This window comes from Thalassophryne amazonica, chromosome 13 (genome assembly GCF_902500255.1).
Source record: "Thalassophryne amazonica chromosome 13, fThaAma1.1, whole genome shotgun sequence".
In the NCBI taxonomy this organism is placed as follows: domain Eukaryota; kingdom Metazoa; phylum Chordata; class Actinopteri; order Batrachoidiformes; family Batrachoididae; genus Thalassophryne; species Thalassophryne amazonica.
Window position 1 is genome coordinate 58,306,486 of NC_047115.1, and position 22,651 is coordinate 58,329,136.

The 22,651-nt window shown below is 40.9% G+C and overlaps 2 protein-coding genes across 2 annotated transcripts in view; one reads left to right on the forward strand and one right to left on the reverse strand.

Moving 5' to 3' along the window:
- The window catches only part of heatr5b (HEAT repeat containing 5B), a 44,242-nt gene extending 29,218 nt beyond the window's left edge, over window positions 1–15,024 (reverse strand). The window contains exons 1-8 of the mRNA XM_034184383.1: window positions 14,994–15,024; window positions 14,411–14,547; window positions 14,115–14,326; window positions 9,966–10,074; window positions 9,661–9,810; window positions 6,137–6,308; window positions 5,898–6,055; window positions 5,414–5,808 (exon numbers count right to left, since the gene is read on the reverse strand). Coding sequence (XP_034040274.1) covers window positions 5,414–5,808; window positions 5,898–6,055; window positions 6,137–6,308; window positions 9,661–9,810; window positions 9,966–10,074; window positions 14,115–14,326; window positions 14,411–14,536 — 1,322 coding nt within the window. The 5' untranslated portion in view covers window positions 14,537–14,547; window positions 14,994–15,024. The remainder of the gene's footprint in view (window positions 1–5,413; window positions 5,809–5,897; window positions 6,056–6,136; window positions 6,309–9,660; window positions 9,811–9,965; window positions 10,075–14,114; window positions 14,327–14,410; window positions 14,548–14,993) is intronic.
- A 228-nt stretch (window positions 15,025–15,252) lies between these two features.
- gpatch11 (G patch domain containing 11) lies at window positions 15,253–21,821 on the forward strand. The gene is made up of 8 exons (XM_034185525.1): window positions 15,253–15,384; window positions 18,257–18,483; window positions 18,561–18,602; window positions 18,703–18,823; window positions 18,916–19,006; window positions 19,982–20,098; window positions 21,558–21,639; window positions 21,714–21,821. Exons 1-8 carry the CDS (start codon window positions 15,335–15,337, stop codon window positions 21,767–21,769), a joined length of 786 nt encoding a protein of 261 aa, XP_034041416.1. The 5' UTR covers window positions 15,253–15,334; the 3' UTR covers window positions 21,770–21,821.
- The last annotated feature ends 830 nt before the right edge of the window (window positions 21,822–22,651 follow it).

Genomic DNA, 22,651 nt, shown 5'->3' on the forward strand with positions numbered 1-22,651 from the left:
AAGGTCCCATATCCACCAGAGCATCAGGAAATACATAGCCTATGTTTAGCAAAAAGATCCCACAAAGTGTCATTTCAACCTTTCCCTCAGAATCAGCTGCTCGAAAATGCTAGAAGCATGAAGTACAGAAAAGAACAGTTAAGAGCCCAGGACCACATTTAGAGAGACACCAACACATTCATGTAATGCCATCATCCCTAAGGACATGAAAAAAAGCATAATACAGTTTTCAGCTGTTTTAAGGCCACAGGTTGCAAAGCAAATCAGAGTAAGATGCCACATTTTTGATGAGTGAAAGGTGATCGTAAAAATGTTTCACATGGTGTACTGCAAATAAGGGTGGCAAGTTGAAGGCACGGAAAACAATCAGACAAGTTTTCAAAAATAATAATGTATGTCTTACTGCTTAAGTGGTTTGAGCTTAATGTGTCTGTGTGTTTTCCATGCAGATATTCTACTCATGCATGCCAGATGTTAAATCAAAAAGCAGTGGGTTATCTGTTGCTTAGCGGTTGTCATGTAATAACAGTGTGTAAAGTACAGGGCACTCAAAAGTGCATACCTCTGCCAAGGATGATAGATCCTCTTGCAACCACATACAGACCTGTTCTTGATTCCAAATGTCAATATACAGTACATCCGGAAAATATTCACAGTGTTTCACTTCAAAAATTGAGTAAATTCATTTTTCCCCTCAAAATTCTACTCACAACACCCCATAATGACAACATGAAAAGGTATTTTTTTTTATTTTTGCAAATTTGTTCAAAATAAAATAAAAAACTAAGAATTCACACGTGCATAAGTATTCACACCATTTGCTCAATGCTTTGTTGATGCAACTTTGGCAGCAATTACAGACTCAAGTCTTCTTGAATATGATGCCACAAGCTTGCCACACCTATCTTTGGGCAGTTTTGTTCATTCCTCTTTGCAGCACCTGTCAAGCTCCATCAGGTTGGATGGGGAGCGCCATTTTCAGATCTCTCCAGAGATGTTCAATCAGATTCAGGTCTGGGCTTTGGCTGGGCCACTCAACAACATTCACAGAGATGTTGTGAAGCCACTCCTTTGATATCTTGACTGTGTGCTTAGGGCAGAGGTGGGCAACAATGGCGAAGACAGTGCAGGTAGTAGTGCAGACTAGTCTCCCAGTTCCTGCAGCTGAAAAACATCCCCACAGCATTATGCTGCCACCACTATGCTTCACTGTAGGGATGGTGCCTGGTTTCCTCCAAATATGACACCTGCCATTCACACCAAAGAATTCAATCTTTGTCTCATCAGACCACAGAATTTTGTTTCTCATGGTCTGAGAGTCCTTCAGGTGTCTTTTGGCAAACTCCAGGTGGACTGCCATGTGCCTTTTACTAAAGAATGGCTTCTGTCTGGCCACTCTACCATACAGGTCTGATTGGTGGATTGCTGCAGAGATGGTTGTCCTTCTGAAAGGTTCTCCTCTCTCCACAGAGGTATGCTGGAGCTCTGACAGAGTGACCATCGTCTTGGTCACCTCCCTGACTAAGGTCCTTGTCCCCCCATCAGATTAACCAACTCTAGTTAGAGTCCTGGTGGAGCCGAGCGTCTTCCCTTTACGGATGATGGAGGCCACTGTGCTCATTGGAACCTTCGAAGCAGCAGAAATGTTTCTGTACCCTTGCCCAGATTTGTGCCACAAGAGAATCCTGTCTCGGAAGTCTACAGACAATTCCTTTGACTTCACGCTTGGTTTGTGCTCTGACATGCACTGTCAACTGTGGGACCTAATATGTAGACAGGTGTGTATCTTTCCAAATCATGTCCCATCAACTGAATGTACCCCAGGTGGACTCCAATTAAGCTATAGAAACATCTCAAGGATGATCTGTGGAAACAGGATGCACCTGAGCTCAATTTTGAGCTTCATGGCAAAGGTTGTGAATACTTAGTACATGTGATTTCTTAATTTCTTATTTTTAATAAATTTCCAAAAATCGCAAAACTTTTCACATCGTCTTTATGGGGTATTCTGTGTAGAATGTTGAGGAAAAAAATAATTTCATTTCATTTCATTAATTTCGGAATAAAGCTATTACATAATATACGCTACCATTTTCTAATTTATCAATCCCAAAAGCACACCAGATCAATCCCAAAAAAATGTTTCCACTAATATAATAGCCTACAGATGTGTCTGACACCTGCTGGATGGTTAGTGGATGCTGGTTAGATTATGGAAAGTTACAACCCCAATTCCAGTGAAGTTGGGATGTTGTGTGAAATGTAAATTAAAACAGAATATAATGATTTGCAAATCCTCATCAACCTATATTCAACTGAATACACCACAAAGACAAGATATTTAATGTTTGAACTGATAAACTATATTGTTTTTGTGCAAATATTTGCTCATTTTGAAATGGATGCCTGCAACACGTATGTATGTTTACCACTGTGTTACATCACGTTGCCTTCAAACAACACTCAATAAGCATTTGGGAACTGAGGACACTAATTGTGAGTGTCGTGATTGGGTATAAGAGGAACATCCCCAAAAGGCTCAGCCATTCACAAGCAAAGATGGGGCGAGGATCACCACTTTGTGAACAACTGCATGAAAAAAAAATAGTCCAACAGTTTACGAACAATGTTTCTCCACGTTCAACTGCAAGGAATTTTGGGATTCCATCATCTACAGTCCATAATATAATCAGAAGATTCAGAGAATCTGGAGAACTTTCTACACGTAAGCGGTAAGGCCGAAAACCAGCATTGAATGCCGTGACCTTTGATCCCTCAGGCAGCACTGCATTAAAAATTGACATTGTGTAAAGGATCTTACCGTGTCGGCTCAGGAACACTTCAGAAAATCAGTGTCAGTTAACACAGTTCGTCACTACATGTACAATGCAAGTTAAAACTCTACCATGCAAAGCGAAAACCATACATCAATAACATTCAGAAACACCACTGCCTTTGAAATGGACAGACACAAAGTGGAAAAGTGTGCTGTGGTCTGATGAGTCCACATTTCAACTTGTTTTTGGAAATCATGGACATCGTGTCCTCCGGACAAAAGAGAAAAAAGGCCATCCAGATTGTTACCAGTGCAAAGTTCAAAAGCCAGCATCAGTGAAGGTATGGGGGTAAGTTGCCCATGGCATGGGCAACTTACACATCTGTGATGGCACCATCAATGCTGAAAGGTACATCCAGTTTTTGGAGCAACACATGCTGCCATCCAAGCAATGTCTTTTTCAGGGACGTCCCTGCTTATTTCAGCAAGACAATGCCAAACCACATTCTGCACGTGTTACAACAGCGTGGCTTTGTAGTAAAAGAGTGCAGGTACTAGACTGGCCTGCCTGCAGTCCAGAGCTGTTGCCCATTGAAAATGTGTGGCACATTATGAAGCGCAAAATACGACAATGGAGACCCCGAACTGTTGAACAACTGAAGTCAAACATCAAGCAAGAATGGGAAAGAATTCCACCTACAAAGCTTCAACAATTAGTGTCCTCAGTTCCCAAATGCTTATTGAGTGTTGTTAGAAGGAAATTTGATGTAACACAGTGGTAACACATACCAGTGGTAACACATACCACGTGTTGCAGGCATCCATTTCAAAATGAGCAAATATTTGCACAAAAACAATAAAGTTTATCAGTTTGAACATTAAATATCTTGTCTTTGTGGTGTATTCAATTGAATATACACTGAAGAGGGTTTGCAAATCATTGTATTCTGTTTTCATTTACATTTTACACAACGTCCCAACTTCATTGGAATTGGGGTTGTAAAAACATCTGTGGTTCAGTTAATATGTAGATCGTTTGCACCCTGCTAAACATTGGAAGTGTTGTGAGACTGTAAGATATCAACACGTTAAGATAGCTTTAGCTGGGAGAATCATGATGCCACTATCTGGGAAAATAGGGAACGAAAACTACAACAGAAAAATAAAATCAGGATTAAAGGATGGATAGAATGTATGACTGTAAATTATTAATGGCAATCTCAAAATACTGTTCCAGAACATTTCAAAACCTTTGCAACACCCCTGTTTCAAAACTGTTCTGCACACTGTACCTAAAGGATGAAATCAAGTATTGTGCTAAATGTGGCCTCATTATATCACCAAGTGTTTCAAAATAAATGTTTTGAAATGTTTAGGGCTACAGTCAGCAGTGCAATCACACATTGCTTTCAGTGTTTCCCGTACATAAGTACAAGCCTGGCAGCCCACCAGGCCAACAAGAACACCGACCAGCATTCAGATGGGTGCATGCCACATGGGCATATAGATGCAAAAGAGGGACTATGATTAAGGTTTATAAAACTTTAAATATATTTTTTGACAGTGATTGTACTACTAATCTGCCATTATCAGAAGATAACAGAAGGGGTCACTGGAAGAAATCATTTAAAAGAAGGTCCCAATTGGATTTGAGGAGATTTTCATTTACAATGAGAGTGGTAGATCCATGGAACACACTGTTAGATGATACAGTAACAACACAGAGTGTAATTAGCTTTGAAAATACATCTGATAAATATTGGAGTAATTATCATAGTAAATATTATAACATGAACAACATCAGATCATTCAAAAAGTAAATTGCTACTGCAGCACTAAGTCCCTGTACATTAACATTGTAAAGAGGTGCTTTGCACCTGCACCCAGTAACTTAACTTAAAGATGTCCACTTCACACAGCAATACCACCTTAATTGAGTGGATTAAAAAAAATATTAAAATACACTTTTTAGTGCAGCAATGAATCATGCTCACTGTTTGCAATTTGCTGCAAACTTCACAGACTACATTTTTATAAAATATTTCTGTAACTGTTTTCAAAGTAAGCCCGCTGCTTTTACATTTCCGAGTGCCTCACATTTTTCCAGTCTGTGTGCCTCATGATTTGATCTCCGTGGGTACCACCTGGCTTGAGAAAAGAAAATTCCAGGGGAAACACTGGAAAGCTTGCTACTGAGATCTGTTCCTTTTTATTGCCTGCATCACTGACAGCAGATCTTGACTCATTGTATGCATCAGTCTGCATTTGCAATCCACTCAACTTGTGTTCCTCCTTTAACCAAGATTCATGAAAAGTAATTCAGCAGTTTTGGTGCAAGCAGCAAAAATGCTGCAAAGCACACAAGCTCGAAAATAAAGACAACCAACAATACTATCTCCTTGGCAGAGGCTTAAAAAATGATCAACAGCCAAATGGTGATATTATGTTTAAGCAAGCATGAGTAATTCAAATGCTGAGATGCAACAGTGCATAATACAGAGATTATGAAATATCCTTCAGTAAAATAAATAAATAAAAGATGAGAATGGCCAAAAATAAGCAAAGCTAGAAAGCAAGAGTGAAAGTAGAACTAGGAAAAGCCTTTTCCACACACAACACAAAAGAGTAAAGAATCACAGATGTGTACACAAGACAAGCTCAAACCATGCAAACATTTTAGAGGACTGAATAAATGATGAATTGGAACTGAAAAAAATAACAATGGATGAGTACTTACTCTGCAATGCTCTGAACCGTGACATTTCCCCCCCATCCTCCTTACCCACAGCCCTCATTTGCTTGCTGATAGCTTGGCAGATTTCTTTTCCCGCAGCAATTTGAGCTTTCTCTCCAAGCAATCCTCCAAGGGTAGCTCGTAGCATGAAGGACACACAGCGGCGTGAGTACACAGCCTCTACATGAGTCTGTGTGGCGCGCGGGTGAGACACTAGGTCCAAAACATGGGACAAGAAAGTGGCAAAGTTGCGCTCAAGCCACTGGCCACCAAGTGTAGTCACAAATACAACATAGGCCTAGAAAAGATGAAAAGGCATGGTTAAGGTGAAATGAAAGACAACAAAGAATCTTCAATCTTCTTTTTAGGATGAACAATTCATCTCACCTGTGTGACGCCCACCCGCACCTCCCTGCTGACAGAGCCTCCCCCCTTTAGCATCTCCCCACCACTCTTCAGAAAACCAGATCCACCACGCAGAAAGCCAGTGGCCATTATTTCCAGAACTTCCTCCAGAGTGGCCCTCTTCACATTCTGACGCATCACTGAGTTAAAACAAAAGTTGAGTTAACTAAAGGGAAGTCAGCACAAAAATCCATAAAAACTGTACACTTCAAGAAACTCACCAGCTGCTTGTTTGGGCATCAGGGCCGTGGCCATGACTGTGCCCAGCAGTTTGGCCACTTCTACACGTACACCATAGTTCGATCCTTCCAAAGCTTTGAAACACAGTGTGGCCACGTTCTCTAGTTCTGTGGTCCACATGAATACTGCCTCATTCTGCAGCTCCAACAGACACTAGCCATGCAAAGAGATTTTAACACAGATATAAAATTTAGATTATTCACATACAAAAAAAAAACAACCTACAAACCATTTGCTGTAATATACAATATGCTGAAAACAGAAGGTAAGAAGAATAGATCTGATGCAGATATAGTGACACTTTGTGATGTGCACACATTATGTTGTTGGACAACAGACTGCTGTAAATCATAATAATAATAATTACTGTTTGTCTCTTAGGGCCCCTTCACACATAGTGCGAATTTGGTCGATTTGCGCATAAAGTGCAGGAATCGTATGCAAAACATGAAAAATCGTAACTGCCTCTAATGCCTCGTAAACCTGTTGTTAGAACTATTTGCGCACACCAGCGGCTGAAAGACCAAGTGTGCACTGTGCGAGCCCATCGAACCCACTCGCGGCAGGTGTCGGCCAAATTCCAACTGACACACACGAACATCTAACACCGCTCGCATGGCACTTCGTACTATATCACAAAAACGGTCAGCAGACAATCACTGTCAAGGTGGATGTGAGAACTGTTTAAGTGCCCCATGACTGTGAAGTTGCCGAGTGCACATGTGGCGTGTCAGAGCATCAGCTCCCCCCACAACGTGTGCGTGTGTTTCACGCGCTCCCCCCGCCAACACATCTGTGGATGTGGTTCACACCCCTCCACAGACGAGGCACCTCTCATCACAGAGTGACATCTTGGTCTGTGCGCTGACAGGACAAGGGGCATGGCTGGCTGCCCACAGCGGTTGAGACATCTCCGGTCTTGGACATCACAGCCACAGCACACATCCTGTGTTTTGACGGACACGCCTGTGTGTGTGCTTGTGTGGAAATACATAAAAACATATATCACTTTTGTGATGGAAGGACAAGCGGACCGTCAGTCCGTTTGGACACGCAACAGGTGATCTGAATGTCACGTCTGAGAGGACACGCATGTCAGGCCGTGAGCGGCACACCACAGGACAAGGACAACCCAACAGTATGACAAATACAGCACTTTCAGTCACGTGTCAGCAGAAATACGCCGTACCAAACACCGTTTGGTCAGTTATCACAGCGCTTTTTTTTTTTTTTTTTTTTTTTTTTAAGAAAATACGTTTATAGCCATTTCACGCTCCTATTAAAAGACAGTGATTGTAGTGCAGTGGTAAAGTTTCCATGTGGTAATCAGAGCGTACGGGTCGAATCCCGTGGCATGTTTTTTTAATTTAACTGTAGGCTTCTGTATTGCATCCCCTTCCATGTATTATTTATATCAACCCAGCGATATTCACTAATTATACAGCTGGTTTTTATTTTATTTTCCTCCACATCAGCGGTGCACCTCATCCCATTAAACACACTGCGAGCACACGAACCTTTGCACCGGCATCATGCACGCCTGCCCGTCGGTGCGATGTTTTGTGGTGCGCTCATATGAGCTCTCCGCCATGAGTTGCCCATGAGTTGTACGTATTCGCACTATGTATGAAGGGGCCCTTAGTAAGGTGCAACCGAGGCACATATGTACATTTGCTTTGTGACCGTGTCAAACAAATCTGCAACCAGGGAGGCCTACCTCGCGCTAATGACATGTTCAACAGAGAAGCAATGGATGTCAAAAGAACAAATAAAACAAAACAATGCTTCTCAGAAATTTCTAATTAATAGCAAGGGGCATACTTTTTTTAAGCTGAAATAGAGAACCTTGACCAAAACATGCTGCAGTAAAACCCAAAAGTACCCAGCACTTTTGTTGCACAATGTTCATAGCACAAAAGAAGAGTACACAGTGTGCTCATCATGATGAAATAAATTGGAACAGGAGGTGACCCTCACAGCTGAAATGGTATTCTATGTGATTCCCTGACAAATCCATGTAGTGACAGGACAATTTATGTGCTGTTTCATAAAGCAGGAAGCTTATTTCACAAGGAGCGTTGCACCACAACACATCTTAGCATTGTCATCATCAGTGACTTTGTTGAAAAATGATGAAAGGTGTAAGTTGTTAATGGTGGGTGTGAAATTTTATCTAATATGGCTTCACTCTAATCTCCTAAAGGACAAAAAAGAAAGAAATCACTAATATTATGGCAAAAAAGCCATAATATAAACTGTTCAGTTTTTTTGCTTCTCCTGAGAAAGTCTTGAAAGCTACAGTAGGGCCGCAAGATATTGTCTTAAAAAACACAACAAAAAAACCTTGACATTGCAATATTATTTTTGTCTGTTCTATAGCCCTAACCCTAACCATATAATTTGAATAGCTCCCTTTGAAAAGAATGACTGATTCTACAATTGTTAGGGTAATTTTGTAGGGGACTGCTTCTGCACAGAAAACAGAACTGCAGGCAGAATACATGGTATGACTCTGCACAGTATAAAAATAAGTCCCTTTGGCTGCTCCCTTGTTTGCACTCAAGGCCGCCACAGCAAATCCAAGGTGCATCTACATGTTGAATTGGCACAGGTTTTACACCGAATGCACAGCTTATTTGTTTCTGCAAGTCTCTGACATTTCATGTCATTCCACAGACTGTGTGTCACTCTAGTCTCAGTGCAGGAGGCGTGGCCAGTCCCTCAGTCTGCTGGCTGTGTCTGAGGCGAAAAGAGGAAAAAGCAAACCAGGCAGTTGAAGCAAGCGACCGGATTATTCCAATCACAAATTTCTGAAGCATAAATGGAATTTGTTAATTTACCGTTTTCTTCAGAAACATGAACCTAAAAGTGAAAGTCTACCGAGCCCATATTTGTATTGAATGGCTGTCCCCAAATGAAATCAGTGCATGTTTGAGTTCTCACAGAAAGCGCCTCCAATTTATATCTTGACGTTTTATGTAAATTAGTGTAACTTTTCAGAGATGACATGTTCATCGAATAGCAACACTGCGTACAAGGACTTGAAATCTGTACAGAGTGAGGTTTTATGAGATGCCATCAATTGCACAAAAATAAAACAAACAAAATGGACAAAATATTGACATCTGGCTCCACACATCATGTGAAAAATAAACAAACAAAACAACACGCTGCACAGTAAAGTAATTCCAATGCAATTAAAGCTCATGTACCCAACTCGCATCGAACTGTGACACCTAAACAAAAATATGAGCTGAACTGTGATTTCTGTGTACCGGGACACCCCTAATATATATATATATATATATATATATATATATATATATATATATATATATATATATATATATATATATATATATATATATATATATATGTGTGTCAGTGTAAGAAGCCATCACACACATTCTATAGGATGAGGTAAAACTGGGTTTTCTTCAGTCTGACCAGACCTGGTGAATCTTGTTCTTTCACTGTTCCACATGTTTTACTTAAGACAACAAACCTTTGCTACTGCACACCGCACAGCCATGGATCTGTCTGTGAGAAGAGAGCGAGCATTCTTGTAGATATCTCTGTGACATGAAGCTGCAGCACCACCCAGTCCACTGAGAACCTTCTGCAGGCTGAGAAGAATCTCTCCTCTGCCTTGAGACTAGATCAATAAACGGAAGGTAAAACATCAAGCCTTACTAAACTGCTGCACAAGTCTCTCTTTCACTATTCATACTCATCCTATATACACTATACAAGAATGCAAATGACAACTGAAAATGCCGTCTCTAAATTTTTCACTCTCAACAGTCTTACCTCTGCACTCTTTAATGCCCTCAAAAGATTATTAATGGTGTCAGGAAAGGAGCTTCCCAGCATCCTACCCATCTTCTCGTAAAACGCTCCAACACAAGCCACTGCAGCACTGAAAGAAAAGTTACTTTGAATGCATTGCACAGCATAGATTTACTTTAAATGGCTTAATAAACAGCTGTAATAGTAATGTAACTAACAATGGGATTGGAATTTTTAATCACTGAAATATCCACAACTGAAAAATGTAATTATTTGGTCAAAATGAGTTAATGGCTTTACTCCAATTAATCAATAAAACACAGTAAACTCATTCTCTTAATTTGTTTTCTCATTGGAAAATATATCTGTTTTGAACCATTACACATATAAAGCAACTAAAATAGTTTGCTGATATTTGATCTACTGAAAATATCACCATTTTAAACAATTAATAATATTAAAAAGGAAATCACTTCGCACATCCCTTGACGACAGGTGCGTAAGACAGGGCACATAGGCTGCTGAACAAAAAAAAAAAAAGAAGACTCTCGCACACTGCCTCGCTTGCAACACAAAGGTGAATTTAATCAAGCAACACAAAGGTGAATTTAATCAAGGGAGGGTGTCTAAAATTGTAGAGAGCTCAGGATCAGATGTCAAAATGTGCCAGTGTTTTTTGAAAATGGAATGTATATTGAGCTGTCCTATATATCCATGTCTTTTACGTATATAATACGTTTCACTGTGGTATATACGTATATATCTATTTTATATACACTATTGCATGGAAATGGATGTGTATATTGTGAAAGGGTTTTTATGTTTTTTATGACAACATCCTGTGACGTAACCAGCCACATCCTATTTAAGATGGCTTTTCATTTATAGAAATTATTTGCCTGATGACGGCCATTGGCCGAAACATTGCTTGATTAAATTCACCTTTGTGTTGCAAGCGAGGCAGTGTGTGAGAGTCTCTTTTTTGTTTAGAAAACAATTAATAATAGAAATAAACATACTCAACATTGAAAACAACATAGCTGCAGTACAACTACATAAAATTGATTATTCTTTGAACTTTCACTGTCATAAGTGTCACTTTTCTTGAATGATAAACATTCTTACAGCCATGGTTTAAAAAAAAAAAAAAAAATCCACCTGAAAAAGTGACCTGATTTTTACACTGGTGAAAATAATATACAACCCCTGGCAAAAATTATGGAATCACCGGCCTCGGAGGATGTTCACTCATGTTCGTATGTATTGGAGTCACTGAGCAAGTTGTTGATCTTGGCCTTGTAGTCCCATGTGTTCAGGACCACCGTGCATCTGCCTTTATACGCTGGCAGGATAAGGATGCTTTGGTCCTTTTGCAGTGCTGACAAAGCTTTCCGTTCTTCTCCTGTGATGTTGGACGGAGGAGGCTTAGCACTGTTCAGCACTGCTGTGACTCTTAGTCGGAGGTCCCCAGCTTCTGACTTTGACAAACTGTTATGTTTAATGGCTGACTCTACTGCAGTGATGTAATCTACTGTCGGTATATGTTTAGGGGTCACTGAGAAATTTAGTCCTTTAGCGAGCACATCCTTTTCTGTCTGTGTAAGAACCCTGTTGGAGAGATTCTTTACCCAATTTTCCCTGTTGTCACTAATTTGTCTGGGTGTATCTTTAAAAATACTCCCACTGAAAGTACGCCTTTTCTGCATTAAAAGGTTGTGCATTAAAAGGTAGTAATACTAGAGCACAGTAATAGTGATGATGATTTAGTTGTTCAAGCATTCTCATTGTTATAATTATTATCATCATCATTGTATGTAAAAAGATGTCTTTAAAATGTCTGCAAAAGTAGATACAGACTTCCAGTTAGAGAATGTAGCAAGTGGTGGCAGCACAGCGGCTTAGTGGTTACTATTGTGATCTCACAGCAAGAAGGTCATGGGATGGAGTCCCTCCTGTGGCCTTTCTGTGTGGAGTTTGCATGTTCTCCCCGTGTCTGTGTGGGTTCCCTCTGGTGCTCCGGCTTCCTCACACATCTAAAGACATGCAGGTTAGGTGAATTGGAAACTTTAAATTGTCCATAGGTGTGCATGCAGGTGTGAATGTGTCTGTTTGTCTATATATGGCCCTGCGACAGACTGGCATCCTGTCCAGGGTGTACCCTGCCTCACGCCCTATGACTGCTGGGATAGGCTTCAGCCCACTCCCCCCGTGACCCTTGATTGGAGTAAGTGGGTATAGAAAATGGATAGATTAATGTTGCAAGTGGACAGGTGAAGAGGGTCCAATTAAATTGGATATTTTAACCCCTAAGACCTACCTTTGTGACACTAGTTACTGCACTGCAAGTTTCTAATTGTGTAACAGACGTATCTGGACAAAGAAATAACATCTAAATATAACTAGCAACAAGGAATGCAAACCCACACAACTCAGGCCTCTTCGTTAGCAGGAAAGCTAGCTAGTATGGTGGTGAGAAACTCTGGTGAGCCACCCTCGTCCCCCTTCCTAAGATGTAAGCAAGCAGGTGTAGTGCTGGATTCAGCCCCCCTGCTGTGAAAAGCACCCCCTTCACGGGAACGTGCATTTGAACCTCAAACTGCAGCAAACTGTGTATCTATACAGTTAAATGTGTGTTTAAGGCAATGAGTGTCAAATGTGCACTCCCATGAATGGGGTCCTTTTCACAGCAGGGGTGTTGAATCCGGTACAACAGCGGTCACAGTACAACTGTCTTCACTGCTGGAAAAATCACCGGACCGGCATAAAAGACGATGCAACAATACTGATACACGTCATCTCAATTGCTACAAACCTCCATGGAGGCACAACAAGAAGAGGTGCGCTCCTTTAATAACTATCTCACCAAAACAGAAATGCTTGTGGGGAAAATTTTGACAGGCTCCCCTCTGTTGAAGCAGCTATTAAAGTCATGCAAGCTCAGAATAAGCTCCTGCAAGACTGTGTAGAGGACCTGGAAAACAGGTCCACATAATCCAACCTTTGCACTGTGAACGTGCCAGAGGACAGCGAAGCCAGCAGAGTGTTTATAGCAGATTTACTAATGGAAACAGTGAGACCTGATCACTTCACTGAGATGGGCCATGAAACGTGAACTGAAGTGCCAGAATATATATATAAGGATATTGGTGCAACATGAAAGAGAGACTGTATAGAAAGAGAGAGTAACTGTACAGAAAAGGAATCAGATTTGGACTGTTGCACCCGGCCCGGCTGCGTGTCACCTTTGCAGGAGGAACCACCTACTTCAACTTCCCTGAAGAAGCAAAAGCCTTTTATGATTGGCAGATAGCTGAAACAGCTTGGTCAATAAATCCTGACCTTAATTAAAAAAAAAAAAAAAAAAAACCTTCATTAAAAAAATAAATAAAATTGTCCGGATGTAAACACTAACCACTGACAACTATGTGGAATGTCAGCCCTATTATTACAAAAAATCTTTCTGTCTAACATCTTTCTGTGTAAATATCTCATGTTACAACATGGAAACCTGCGGCTTATATACAAGTGAGGCTTATTTATGTACAATTTCTTTTTCCTTTTTAAAATTGGTGGGTGCGGCTAATATTCAGGTGTGCTCTATAGTACGGACATTATGGTATATCAGAAGCTCAAAGCACTTTACAGTAATGCCTCACATTCACCCATTCACAGGTACACTCACACACCGATGTCAGGGTGCTGCCATGCAAGGTGCTGACTACACACCAGAAACAATTTGGGGATTAAGGACCTTGCCCAAGGGCTCTTAGTGATTTTCCAACCAGACAGGAGATCTCAAGCTCACTGCTTAACCACAAGAACATCTCCCCACTTACACTCTTGCACTTTCACCATGCAGCTCTGAACCTATGACTGCTTATGAACAGAGTGAGATGTGCACTGTTTAAGAGTGGACACTGGGCTTACAGGGAGGCAGTCAACATAGACACACTGATTTGGTGACTCAGGTTTAATAATCTGATAAAGAACAATCAAAAAATGCTTTGATCAGGTAATGCTTCTGAAGGAGGTTTCTCTCTGCTTGCTATCCACATACTGCTACATGGCTTACTGATGTCCTAAACTACAGCGTGAGCCAAGGATCACAGAGTGTGTGTGTGCCCATTAATCATGCATAGATAGATAGATAGATAGATTCTGAAGACTTACAGTTTTGTTGGCAAGTATGCAGGTGTGTCATCTTTGCTTTTAATGATATCATTGCACTTATCCAGAGTCTGGAAGACAGTGAATGTGTCACCAATGCTGTAGAGCGTGGCAAGATTTTTAGCCAGCAGTTTTCTTGTTGGTGGCCCAGGGGCGCTGCTGATCAATCCCGTCAACTGTTCGACTAACTTTTTCTGCTTCTCCTTCACATCCACCTGACATAAACAAAAACAAAATCATGAACTGTGACCCACCGAAAGTCTGTACTCAAAGCACAGTGCCAAAATGTGACCAGTCACCTTCTTTGCTGCAACAAGCACTTTGTCCAAGAAACGCAGCCATTCAAATATGAAGACAGGCCTCTTTGCTTCAGTGATCTGGGCTAAAGCATCCTCATTGAGCAGCAAGCTATGAGCCAGCTCCATGACCAGGACCTTACATCACAACAGTGCGAGGTTTCATTAAGGAGTTAATAAGCGTTCGATACTACAAATACATCAAATCTAATGAGGCTGTGATCTGTGATGCCAAAAAGTATTTAACAAAGCGTTAATACACAGTCTGTCAATGACCAGGACACTTAAACCCAAATGTTTGGTAGCTAATCTGGTTTTTAAGTGTGTGCTATATTGTTTATGCATTACAAAACTTAGTAATGACATTTAAAGGTGGAAAATATCCACACGTCATTGACAGCTAGCTGCTTCAAGCGTTAGCAGCCTAGCTAGTTCATAAGATAAACTCTACCGCCACGCTCTCATAAAATCCGAAAATTGACTAGCTGTAATTAATTTTATACGTTTAGCTCTTAAAATCAACTCTGTGACACCACAGTCCCCAAAACACAGCGGTTATATAACCATATTAGATCCTACTACCTGAGTGTGTTCCGACAAGCCCAGATGGATGACGACTCTGTAAACGGTGTCGCACTTAAAATTGTCCGATATGAAATTACCAGTGGAAATTACTAAAATAATAGACTCAAAATACAATTATAACATCAAGAACCACGTTAGCTACGGTAACATGATGTTTGAATGTAATTATATATATTGGCAAAAAAAATAGCCTCATATGGACTATTTTAAATGCTTATTAAATACACCGGAACGTCGGGTTCAGTGAGTGCTGTGTAACTACTCGACACGTTTAGTGGAGCGAACCAAAACATCAGGGAAGCAAATCCAAACGTTTTCCTCACTTTGTTTGTCGCACTCATAATGTCTGATGAAGAAGATGACTATATGTCTGATGCATTTCTCAGTAAAATGTAAGTGACCCTACGGTGGTTTTCAAACTGTGAGGTGCGCTGCCCCTGGGAGCGCCAGAGTTCTTCAGGGGGGGCGCGAGGGATGGGTATCATGAACCAGTTACCTTTTTGCTTAACGAGTCCCTTATCAGTTCTTAAGAGCGGACGTTGTTTTTGAGGGTGTTTTATCGGGAACATTATCATTTCTTTACGTTGAGTACAGACGCTGCAGCGGCTCTATAATCAACCACTTCTGTAACGTCTTCGCTTTGAATCTTGAGACAGTGATCCGGTCCGCTGTTTCGTTGGTTCATTGATTTTTTTCGCTGCTTTTCAGAAGCAGCAAGTCCGCTTCTTAACCCCTCTCAAAGCCATTTAAAAATGTCAATCGTGAGTCACTTTTGTGCGGATTAAAGTCACTAACTGGGACTACTGTCTTGTTGGAGACAAGAAACGAGAATCGTCCTCCGTTTTGTCTGTACCAGCTATGGCTATACTAAAATACGAAATGGAGCCTAATAATCACGAAATGGGGGTAACAATGGAGCAAACTGACCCAGCCTGACTCCAAATATGATTAAATATGATTCACTTAATTACTTTTATTTAATTATTTTTAAGCAAAATGGGGAATAACGAAACGGCTGTAAAACGTAACAAAATGGAGCAGACTGGCTCAGAATGACTCCAAATATGATTAAATATGATTCAAATAATTACTTTTATTTAATTATTTTTAAGCAAAACGGGGGTTAAAGTAGCAAAATGGAGCAGACTGACTCATTGACTAAAGTTTCATCTGGGCTCGCTGAGTAACCACTGCCACCCATCTGTAAGGAATATTGTTGTCATCTTTGACAGTTCTTTTAAATTTGAAAAGCAAATTAACTCTGTAATCAAGTCTAGCTTCTTCAGCTACTTCTCCTGGGTAAAGTTAAACCTTATTTGCCCCAGGCTGACTTGGAGAGAGTGATCATGCTTTTGTCACCTGTCGTTTGGACTATTGTAACTCCCTGTATTGTGGGCTAGATCAAATGTCCATTCATCGTCTGCGGTTGGTCCAAAACGCCGCAGCGCGGTTGCTTACGGGTACCAGAAAGCGGGACCGCATAACTCCTGTACTGGCCTCTGTGTACTGGCTTCCAGTCAGTTACAGGATTCATTTTAAGTTGTTATTGTTGGTTTTTAAATGTTTAAATGGATTGGCTCCGTCCTACCTCTCCGAGCTTCTGTCGATTCATGCTCCAGGTCAAAATATGAGATCGGCCAATCAACTGACTCTGGAAGTGCCGAGATCCCAGCTGAAAACCAGGGGAGACCATGCATTTTCAGTGGCGGCTCCGAGACTCTGGAACGGGCTTCCTTTGAATGTTCGTATGGCCCCGTCTTTAAACATCTTCAAGTCTTTGTTAAAAACTAATTTGTTTGCTCTGGCTTTCAACTCAAGCTAGCCAATTCCTGATTTGGTTCTGATTATCATCTTAGCCATTTTGTTCATGTTGTGTTTTTCATTATTACTATTATTATTTTTTGGTTGTGTGCAGCACTTTGGGCGGTTTTTTCTGTATTAAATGTGCTATATAAATAAATTTGACATTGACATTGACATCTCTTGAACGCCAGACGGCGCACCTGCCCCTACTACATGTACTGAGCGCATCTCACAAAAACAAAACCTAAACAATTAAATCAAAGTGATTATTTAGAGTCAGTCTGGTTCAGTCTGCTCCTTTTTGTCACATTTTACCCCGTTTCGTGATTGTCAGTACCCATTTCGTCCTTTTCGTATTTTAGTATAGCCCGTTTGTACCGCTCCAAACACGGCTCCGCTTTCTGTCGAGACAGAGTCCGGTCAGAATGAATAATTTCAAAGCGAATCACAGTTTAAATCAAGTGACACCTGTTTACAAACATTGTAACAGGAGGATTTCGGATTGTGCATCCATTTACATTCATTCTCAATACCGTTTCAAGGGTCATGGGGGTTGGAGCCTATTCCAGCAGTCATGGGGGAGAGACAGGGTGCACCCTGGCCACTCTATTGCAGAGCCACATATAGACAGACAAACTCAGTCACACATTTGCGGTCAATTTAAAGTTTCCAGTTCACCAAACCTGCATGTCTTTGAAAGTGGGAGGAAATCGGAGCACCCAAAGGGGAGAACATGCAAACTCCACTTAGAAAGGACCCGGTGGGAGGTGATCCCAGGGCCTTCTTGCTGTGAGGCAACAGTACTAACAACTAAACCACCGTGCTTCTCTGCATCCATATTAAATAATGAATTTCTCCCTTAGAGATAAGGTCAGAAGCTCTGTCATCTGTGGGGCGCTTGCAGTAGAGCTGCTGCTGCTTCGCGTTGAAAGGAGCCAGCTGAGGTGGTTCAGGCATCTGGTAAGGATGCCCCCTGGGCGCTTCCCAAGGGGGGGTGTTCCAGGTACGTCCATCTGGGAGGAGACCCCAGGGAAGATCCAGGACTAGGAATTTGAATTTTGAATTTCATATGTGAAGGCTATAGTCATCACATCAGGCTCTGTACGTGCACTAACATGTATGCCGCACTATAAGTGATGCACTGCGCTGTACTTTAGACCAGGCTTTTGCTGAAGCAAATGCTTTCTTATCCTAGATAATAAAAAAACACCACCTCATTTTTAGGCCTGTTTGCCCAAGTGCATACACATGAGAGCAAGTTGGCTTGTGATGTAGAGGATGTAGGCCCGGGGCTTGAAAACCACAACTCTGTCTGATGCAAACAGCCAATCAGAGAGCTGCATCAGTAATGGGAGCAATGCAGTTCTTCTATTATTACGTGTGTTGATACAATTTGAACATTGTATTAAAAAATAAAGCTGTGCTTATCAAAGTGATTATTTCCTTTCTTGTGTGTATCAGACAAGATGTGAAACCAGGAGTCAGTATGGTAAGGCGAGTGAAAGAAGCAATGAAGAGGGAGGAACGACAAAAGGAAAAGAACATAAAGAACCGTCAGAAGACCTACAAGGAGCAAGAGAAGGAAAGCAGAGAAGCAGCTTTACAAAACGCCATCAGCAATGAAAACAAGGGATTTGCATTACTGCAGAAAATGGGTTACAAAGCTGGTCAAGGACTGGGGAAGGCAGGCAAGTTTCCCCACATACTGGAATTATTTTTGCATATGTATGCTGTGCACTAATTCTGATCTCTCTTGTATTTTTAGGAGCGGGTATGGTTGATCCAATTCAACTAAATATCAAAACTGGTAAGTAATGAGCATTTATAATTCAAAGTGTAGTTATGAACATCCACGTGCGGCATACTGAGATGCTTACAATGCTCCTTTTCTGTCTGTAACAAATCAGACAGAGGAGGGATTGGAATGGAAGAGGCCAAGAAGAGAAAAGCTGAGGAGGAGCTTGAACATTATCGATTGAAAGCACGAGTCCAACAACAGAATGAGACCAAATCTCTGGAAGATTTTAGGTTTGTAGCCATCTGTGGCATACACTATTTAATGTTGTCCCCCAGCTGCAATCCAAATATTTCACTATTTGGAATGCTTTGTAATTTTCCAGGGTGAGAGTGAGGACTGAGAGAGAGGAGCGAAAGATTGAAGCAGATCTGAGGAGGAGTCAGCGAGCGTGTGAGCACCTTGATCTTCAGAAGGTCAGAACCTGTCACTGTGATAGCTCCGATTCTGCTGGACCAGTCCTGCAACTCATGACTATTTTTGTAAATGATTAAACTATCAAACAAATTTCAACTGATAAATTAATCTAAAATATATTTTATTAGTTTATTGATTATTTGGGATTTATAACCACAACTTTCAACCTTGCATTTAAATATTTTGTCAAAAACAGGGCAATGATTTACATTAGCTGATTTAAATCACTGTAAAAACAAAAAAACAAAAAAATCATACAAAATGTTTTTTTTTAGAAATCAGCAGCAGTGGGCACAAAAAGTTAGCTTTGATAACTGCTAATCTGCTAACTGAAAAGTTAACTTTTATCACACTAAACCGATTAAAAAAAAAAAATGTAGCGGAAGTTACAGCAAACCATTAATTGCTAACTTTTAATACTGTTGGCTACTGATAATCCAGTTTTGACTGCCGAGGCTTCTGTGTAAAATCAAAAGCGATCACAAACCTAAAAACTAACAATGAGCTAGAGCTTCTGTCTTACGTAGTCAGACAGCTGTGAGCTCAGTCCTCCTTCAGCAGAAGCGAGCAGAGCTGGCCGGCTGCTGTTGCCCTAAAGGAAAAAAAAAGTAATTTACTTTCAACATGCAGAAAGAGAGCATGGAGGAGACATGAAGCACAACACACTTTTACCTTATGTAAATTCTTGTCTCTTTCGATCACCCCCCGCTGCCGGTCAAAATCCATCGAACACTGTCATCTACTGGATGGGAGTGTAAATAGCGGCCCCTGTTGGTTATGAATTACTTCACAAAGAGAATTTTCAGTTTTGCAAATGCTTTTTTTGTTTGTTTGTTTTTTTTGTTTTTTTTTGATGATATAAATGCCGTGAGATGTGACTTCAGTAATATTTTGCTTGGAAGATAAGTACCATTAAAGCCAAAACTGATACAGAAAATGTGCAGTTATTGGACTGAAGTATCTTTTCATTTCAGGACATCGCTGTCCCGAGAGAAGAGTGGTACTGGCCTAATGCAGGGACTGATGATTATGAAGCAGAGGAAGACGAAGAAGATGATAGTAATGAGGAGGAGGGACACATGGAATTAAGTGTGAGTTTCTTTTTTTTACTAGATAGGGTTGAGCTGTACAAAAGGCCTGCCCCGAGCGGATCGCGGCCCTGCCATCTTGAAAGGTTGAAGTGCTGCATCGGTCTCTCGCTGTCATTGGAAAATGTATGCTCTGCGCTTGTAATCACTGTCGATTCTCTGGCCGACTTCTCCACCGTTATTTACATTTAAGATGTAAAAACCTGTGCTTAGGTCAATTCAGATACGTAGATTCGATTTCTGGGGTCAGATTTATCGTAACTGTTGATCGTTTCTCCCTGTAAGGCTGCAAATGGAGCATAAAGTGGAACTCCTGTCAATAGAAAACTCAAGTCAACAGTCAACTCTCTGGCTGAATACTTTTTTCCTCTCTCTCTCTCTGTGCTTTGACAGCGAAGGATTAGAACAAAATCATCCCGTGCTGGACTGCAGCCCCCAGCCGACCACGCCCACAACCCGCCGAGGAAGGGCAACCATGCAGAGTGTGTGGGTGCTGGTGCCCCCGCCCACCTGGCGACTGCGCTCGAGCACCCAACCGCCGAGATCCCTGAACCGGCCGGTAACGCCGCTCATGAGCTCCTCGTCATTGCGGACAGCCAGCTGCAGGTGACGGGGAATGATTCGAGTCTTTCCACTGTCCCGAGCAGCGCCCCTGGCCAGCTCAAGGATCACAGCGGTCAGACACTCGAGCACAGCCACCAGGCACACGGGGGCTCCGGTACCCACATGCCACGGACAGCCCCCCCCCAGTTAGTGGACATGGCTGACTGGAACCTGCAATCCAGCATGGGAGGACCGAGTCTTCACCTTGGCACTGGCTTTACTGCCTGTTTTGCTTCTTCCGCTCATGATTTCATTCTAATCCTTCGCTGTCAAAGCATAGAGGGAAAAAAAAAGGAATCAGCCAGACAGTTGACTGATGACATGAGTTTTCTATTGCCACAAGCTCCATTTTAAGCTCCATTCACAGCCTTACAGGGAGAAATGATCAACAATTATGACAAATCTGACTTCAGAAATTGAATCTACGTATCTGAATTGACCTAAGCACAAGTTCTCACGTCTTAAATGTAAATAACGGCAGAGAAGTCGGCCAGAGAATCGACAGTGATTACAAGCGCAGAGCATACATTTTCCAATGACAGCGGGAGACCGCTGCAGCGCTTCAACCTTCCAAGATGGGCGGCTCAGCGCTCCACGTCACGTGACCAAAATACCTGTCTATTATGGGATGTCTATGGGTAGATAATGTGTAATGTTCCTGTGATATGAACTCAAACCATCTTTCCTGACAACTACAAAAATACTTAGTATCATCATGTTGGTTGTAGAGACTTATTACCACCGTTGTTACCTCGTGAGGTGTGCTATGTAAGGTTCACTGATCAAGAATCAGTGATCATTATAAATATGAGTGTAAAATCTTACAGTGTTGGACCTAATGTGAGATTCTGTGTTACAGTCTCTTGACAAACTGCAAGTATTAACATCCTACTTGCGAGGGATCCATTTTTACTGCATATGGTGTGGAACAGCCTATAACAGTGAGTGGTGATCAAAAAGTCCTTTACTTGTTGGCTTTTTTGCTGAAGCTGATGGAGATCTTATTGTTTTACAGATGAAGAGGACTTGTGCTCAAGTTGTCCAGGAGATACAGCCACAGACCATGACTGAACCTGAACAAAGGTGTTTTTTTTTTTAATGCTCTCAAGAGGGGAAAAAAAATCTGCGGGAGAAAACATTCAATACAATTCGATACTTCTGCCGAAAGCAGGGCATAGAGGTGTCAGTCTTTTTTTTTTTTGACAGCAGCATTTAAAATACACTGAACAGAATCTGATTAAAATTTAACTTAATGGTCCTTGTAACAAGAATTCTTTTTTTTTTTTTTTTGATAATTCTCAGCAAAAAAAAAAAGTTATAAATTTTTTACTCTGGAGATATTTAAGTGTTTTCTTTCAACTCTTCATTTATGAGAGCACAGTATTTTGCCTGCTGTTTGTAGTGGCAGTCTTGTTTTTATCTTTACATTTAGAAATTTGGTCACACTTAACATACACTGTATTTATTTTTTGTGAATGTATAAAGATACTTTGTTAATGTCAAGAGCAATTCCTTGTTTGTATTTGCATTAAATATTAAGCTTGCAGAGTTTTTGCGTTATATTTATTTTTAACATTTTTTTTAATGAAACAAATGACCACACAAAACGCATATCTTTGGTTCATACTGTTTGCAATGAAATAGAAGTCAAAGTAAATGGAAAGATCACTGCACAGTTTTTTTCCATATTGTCCCAACATTTTCTGATTTTGATTGTCAATATTTTTATAATGTGAGGGGTCAGTGTGTTTTCTCTGGACTACTTTTGTGTTGCTGCAATACTTTTAACAGCAGAATGCATATAATTGTATGCAAAAGTTTGGGCACCCCTGATAATTTTCATGATTTTCCTTTTGTAAATCATTGGTTGTCTGGATCAGAAATTTCAGTTAAATATATCATGTATAAATAGTATTTACAGAACGTGTGCAATAATTATTTAAACAAAATTGG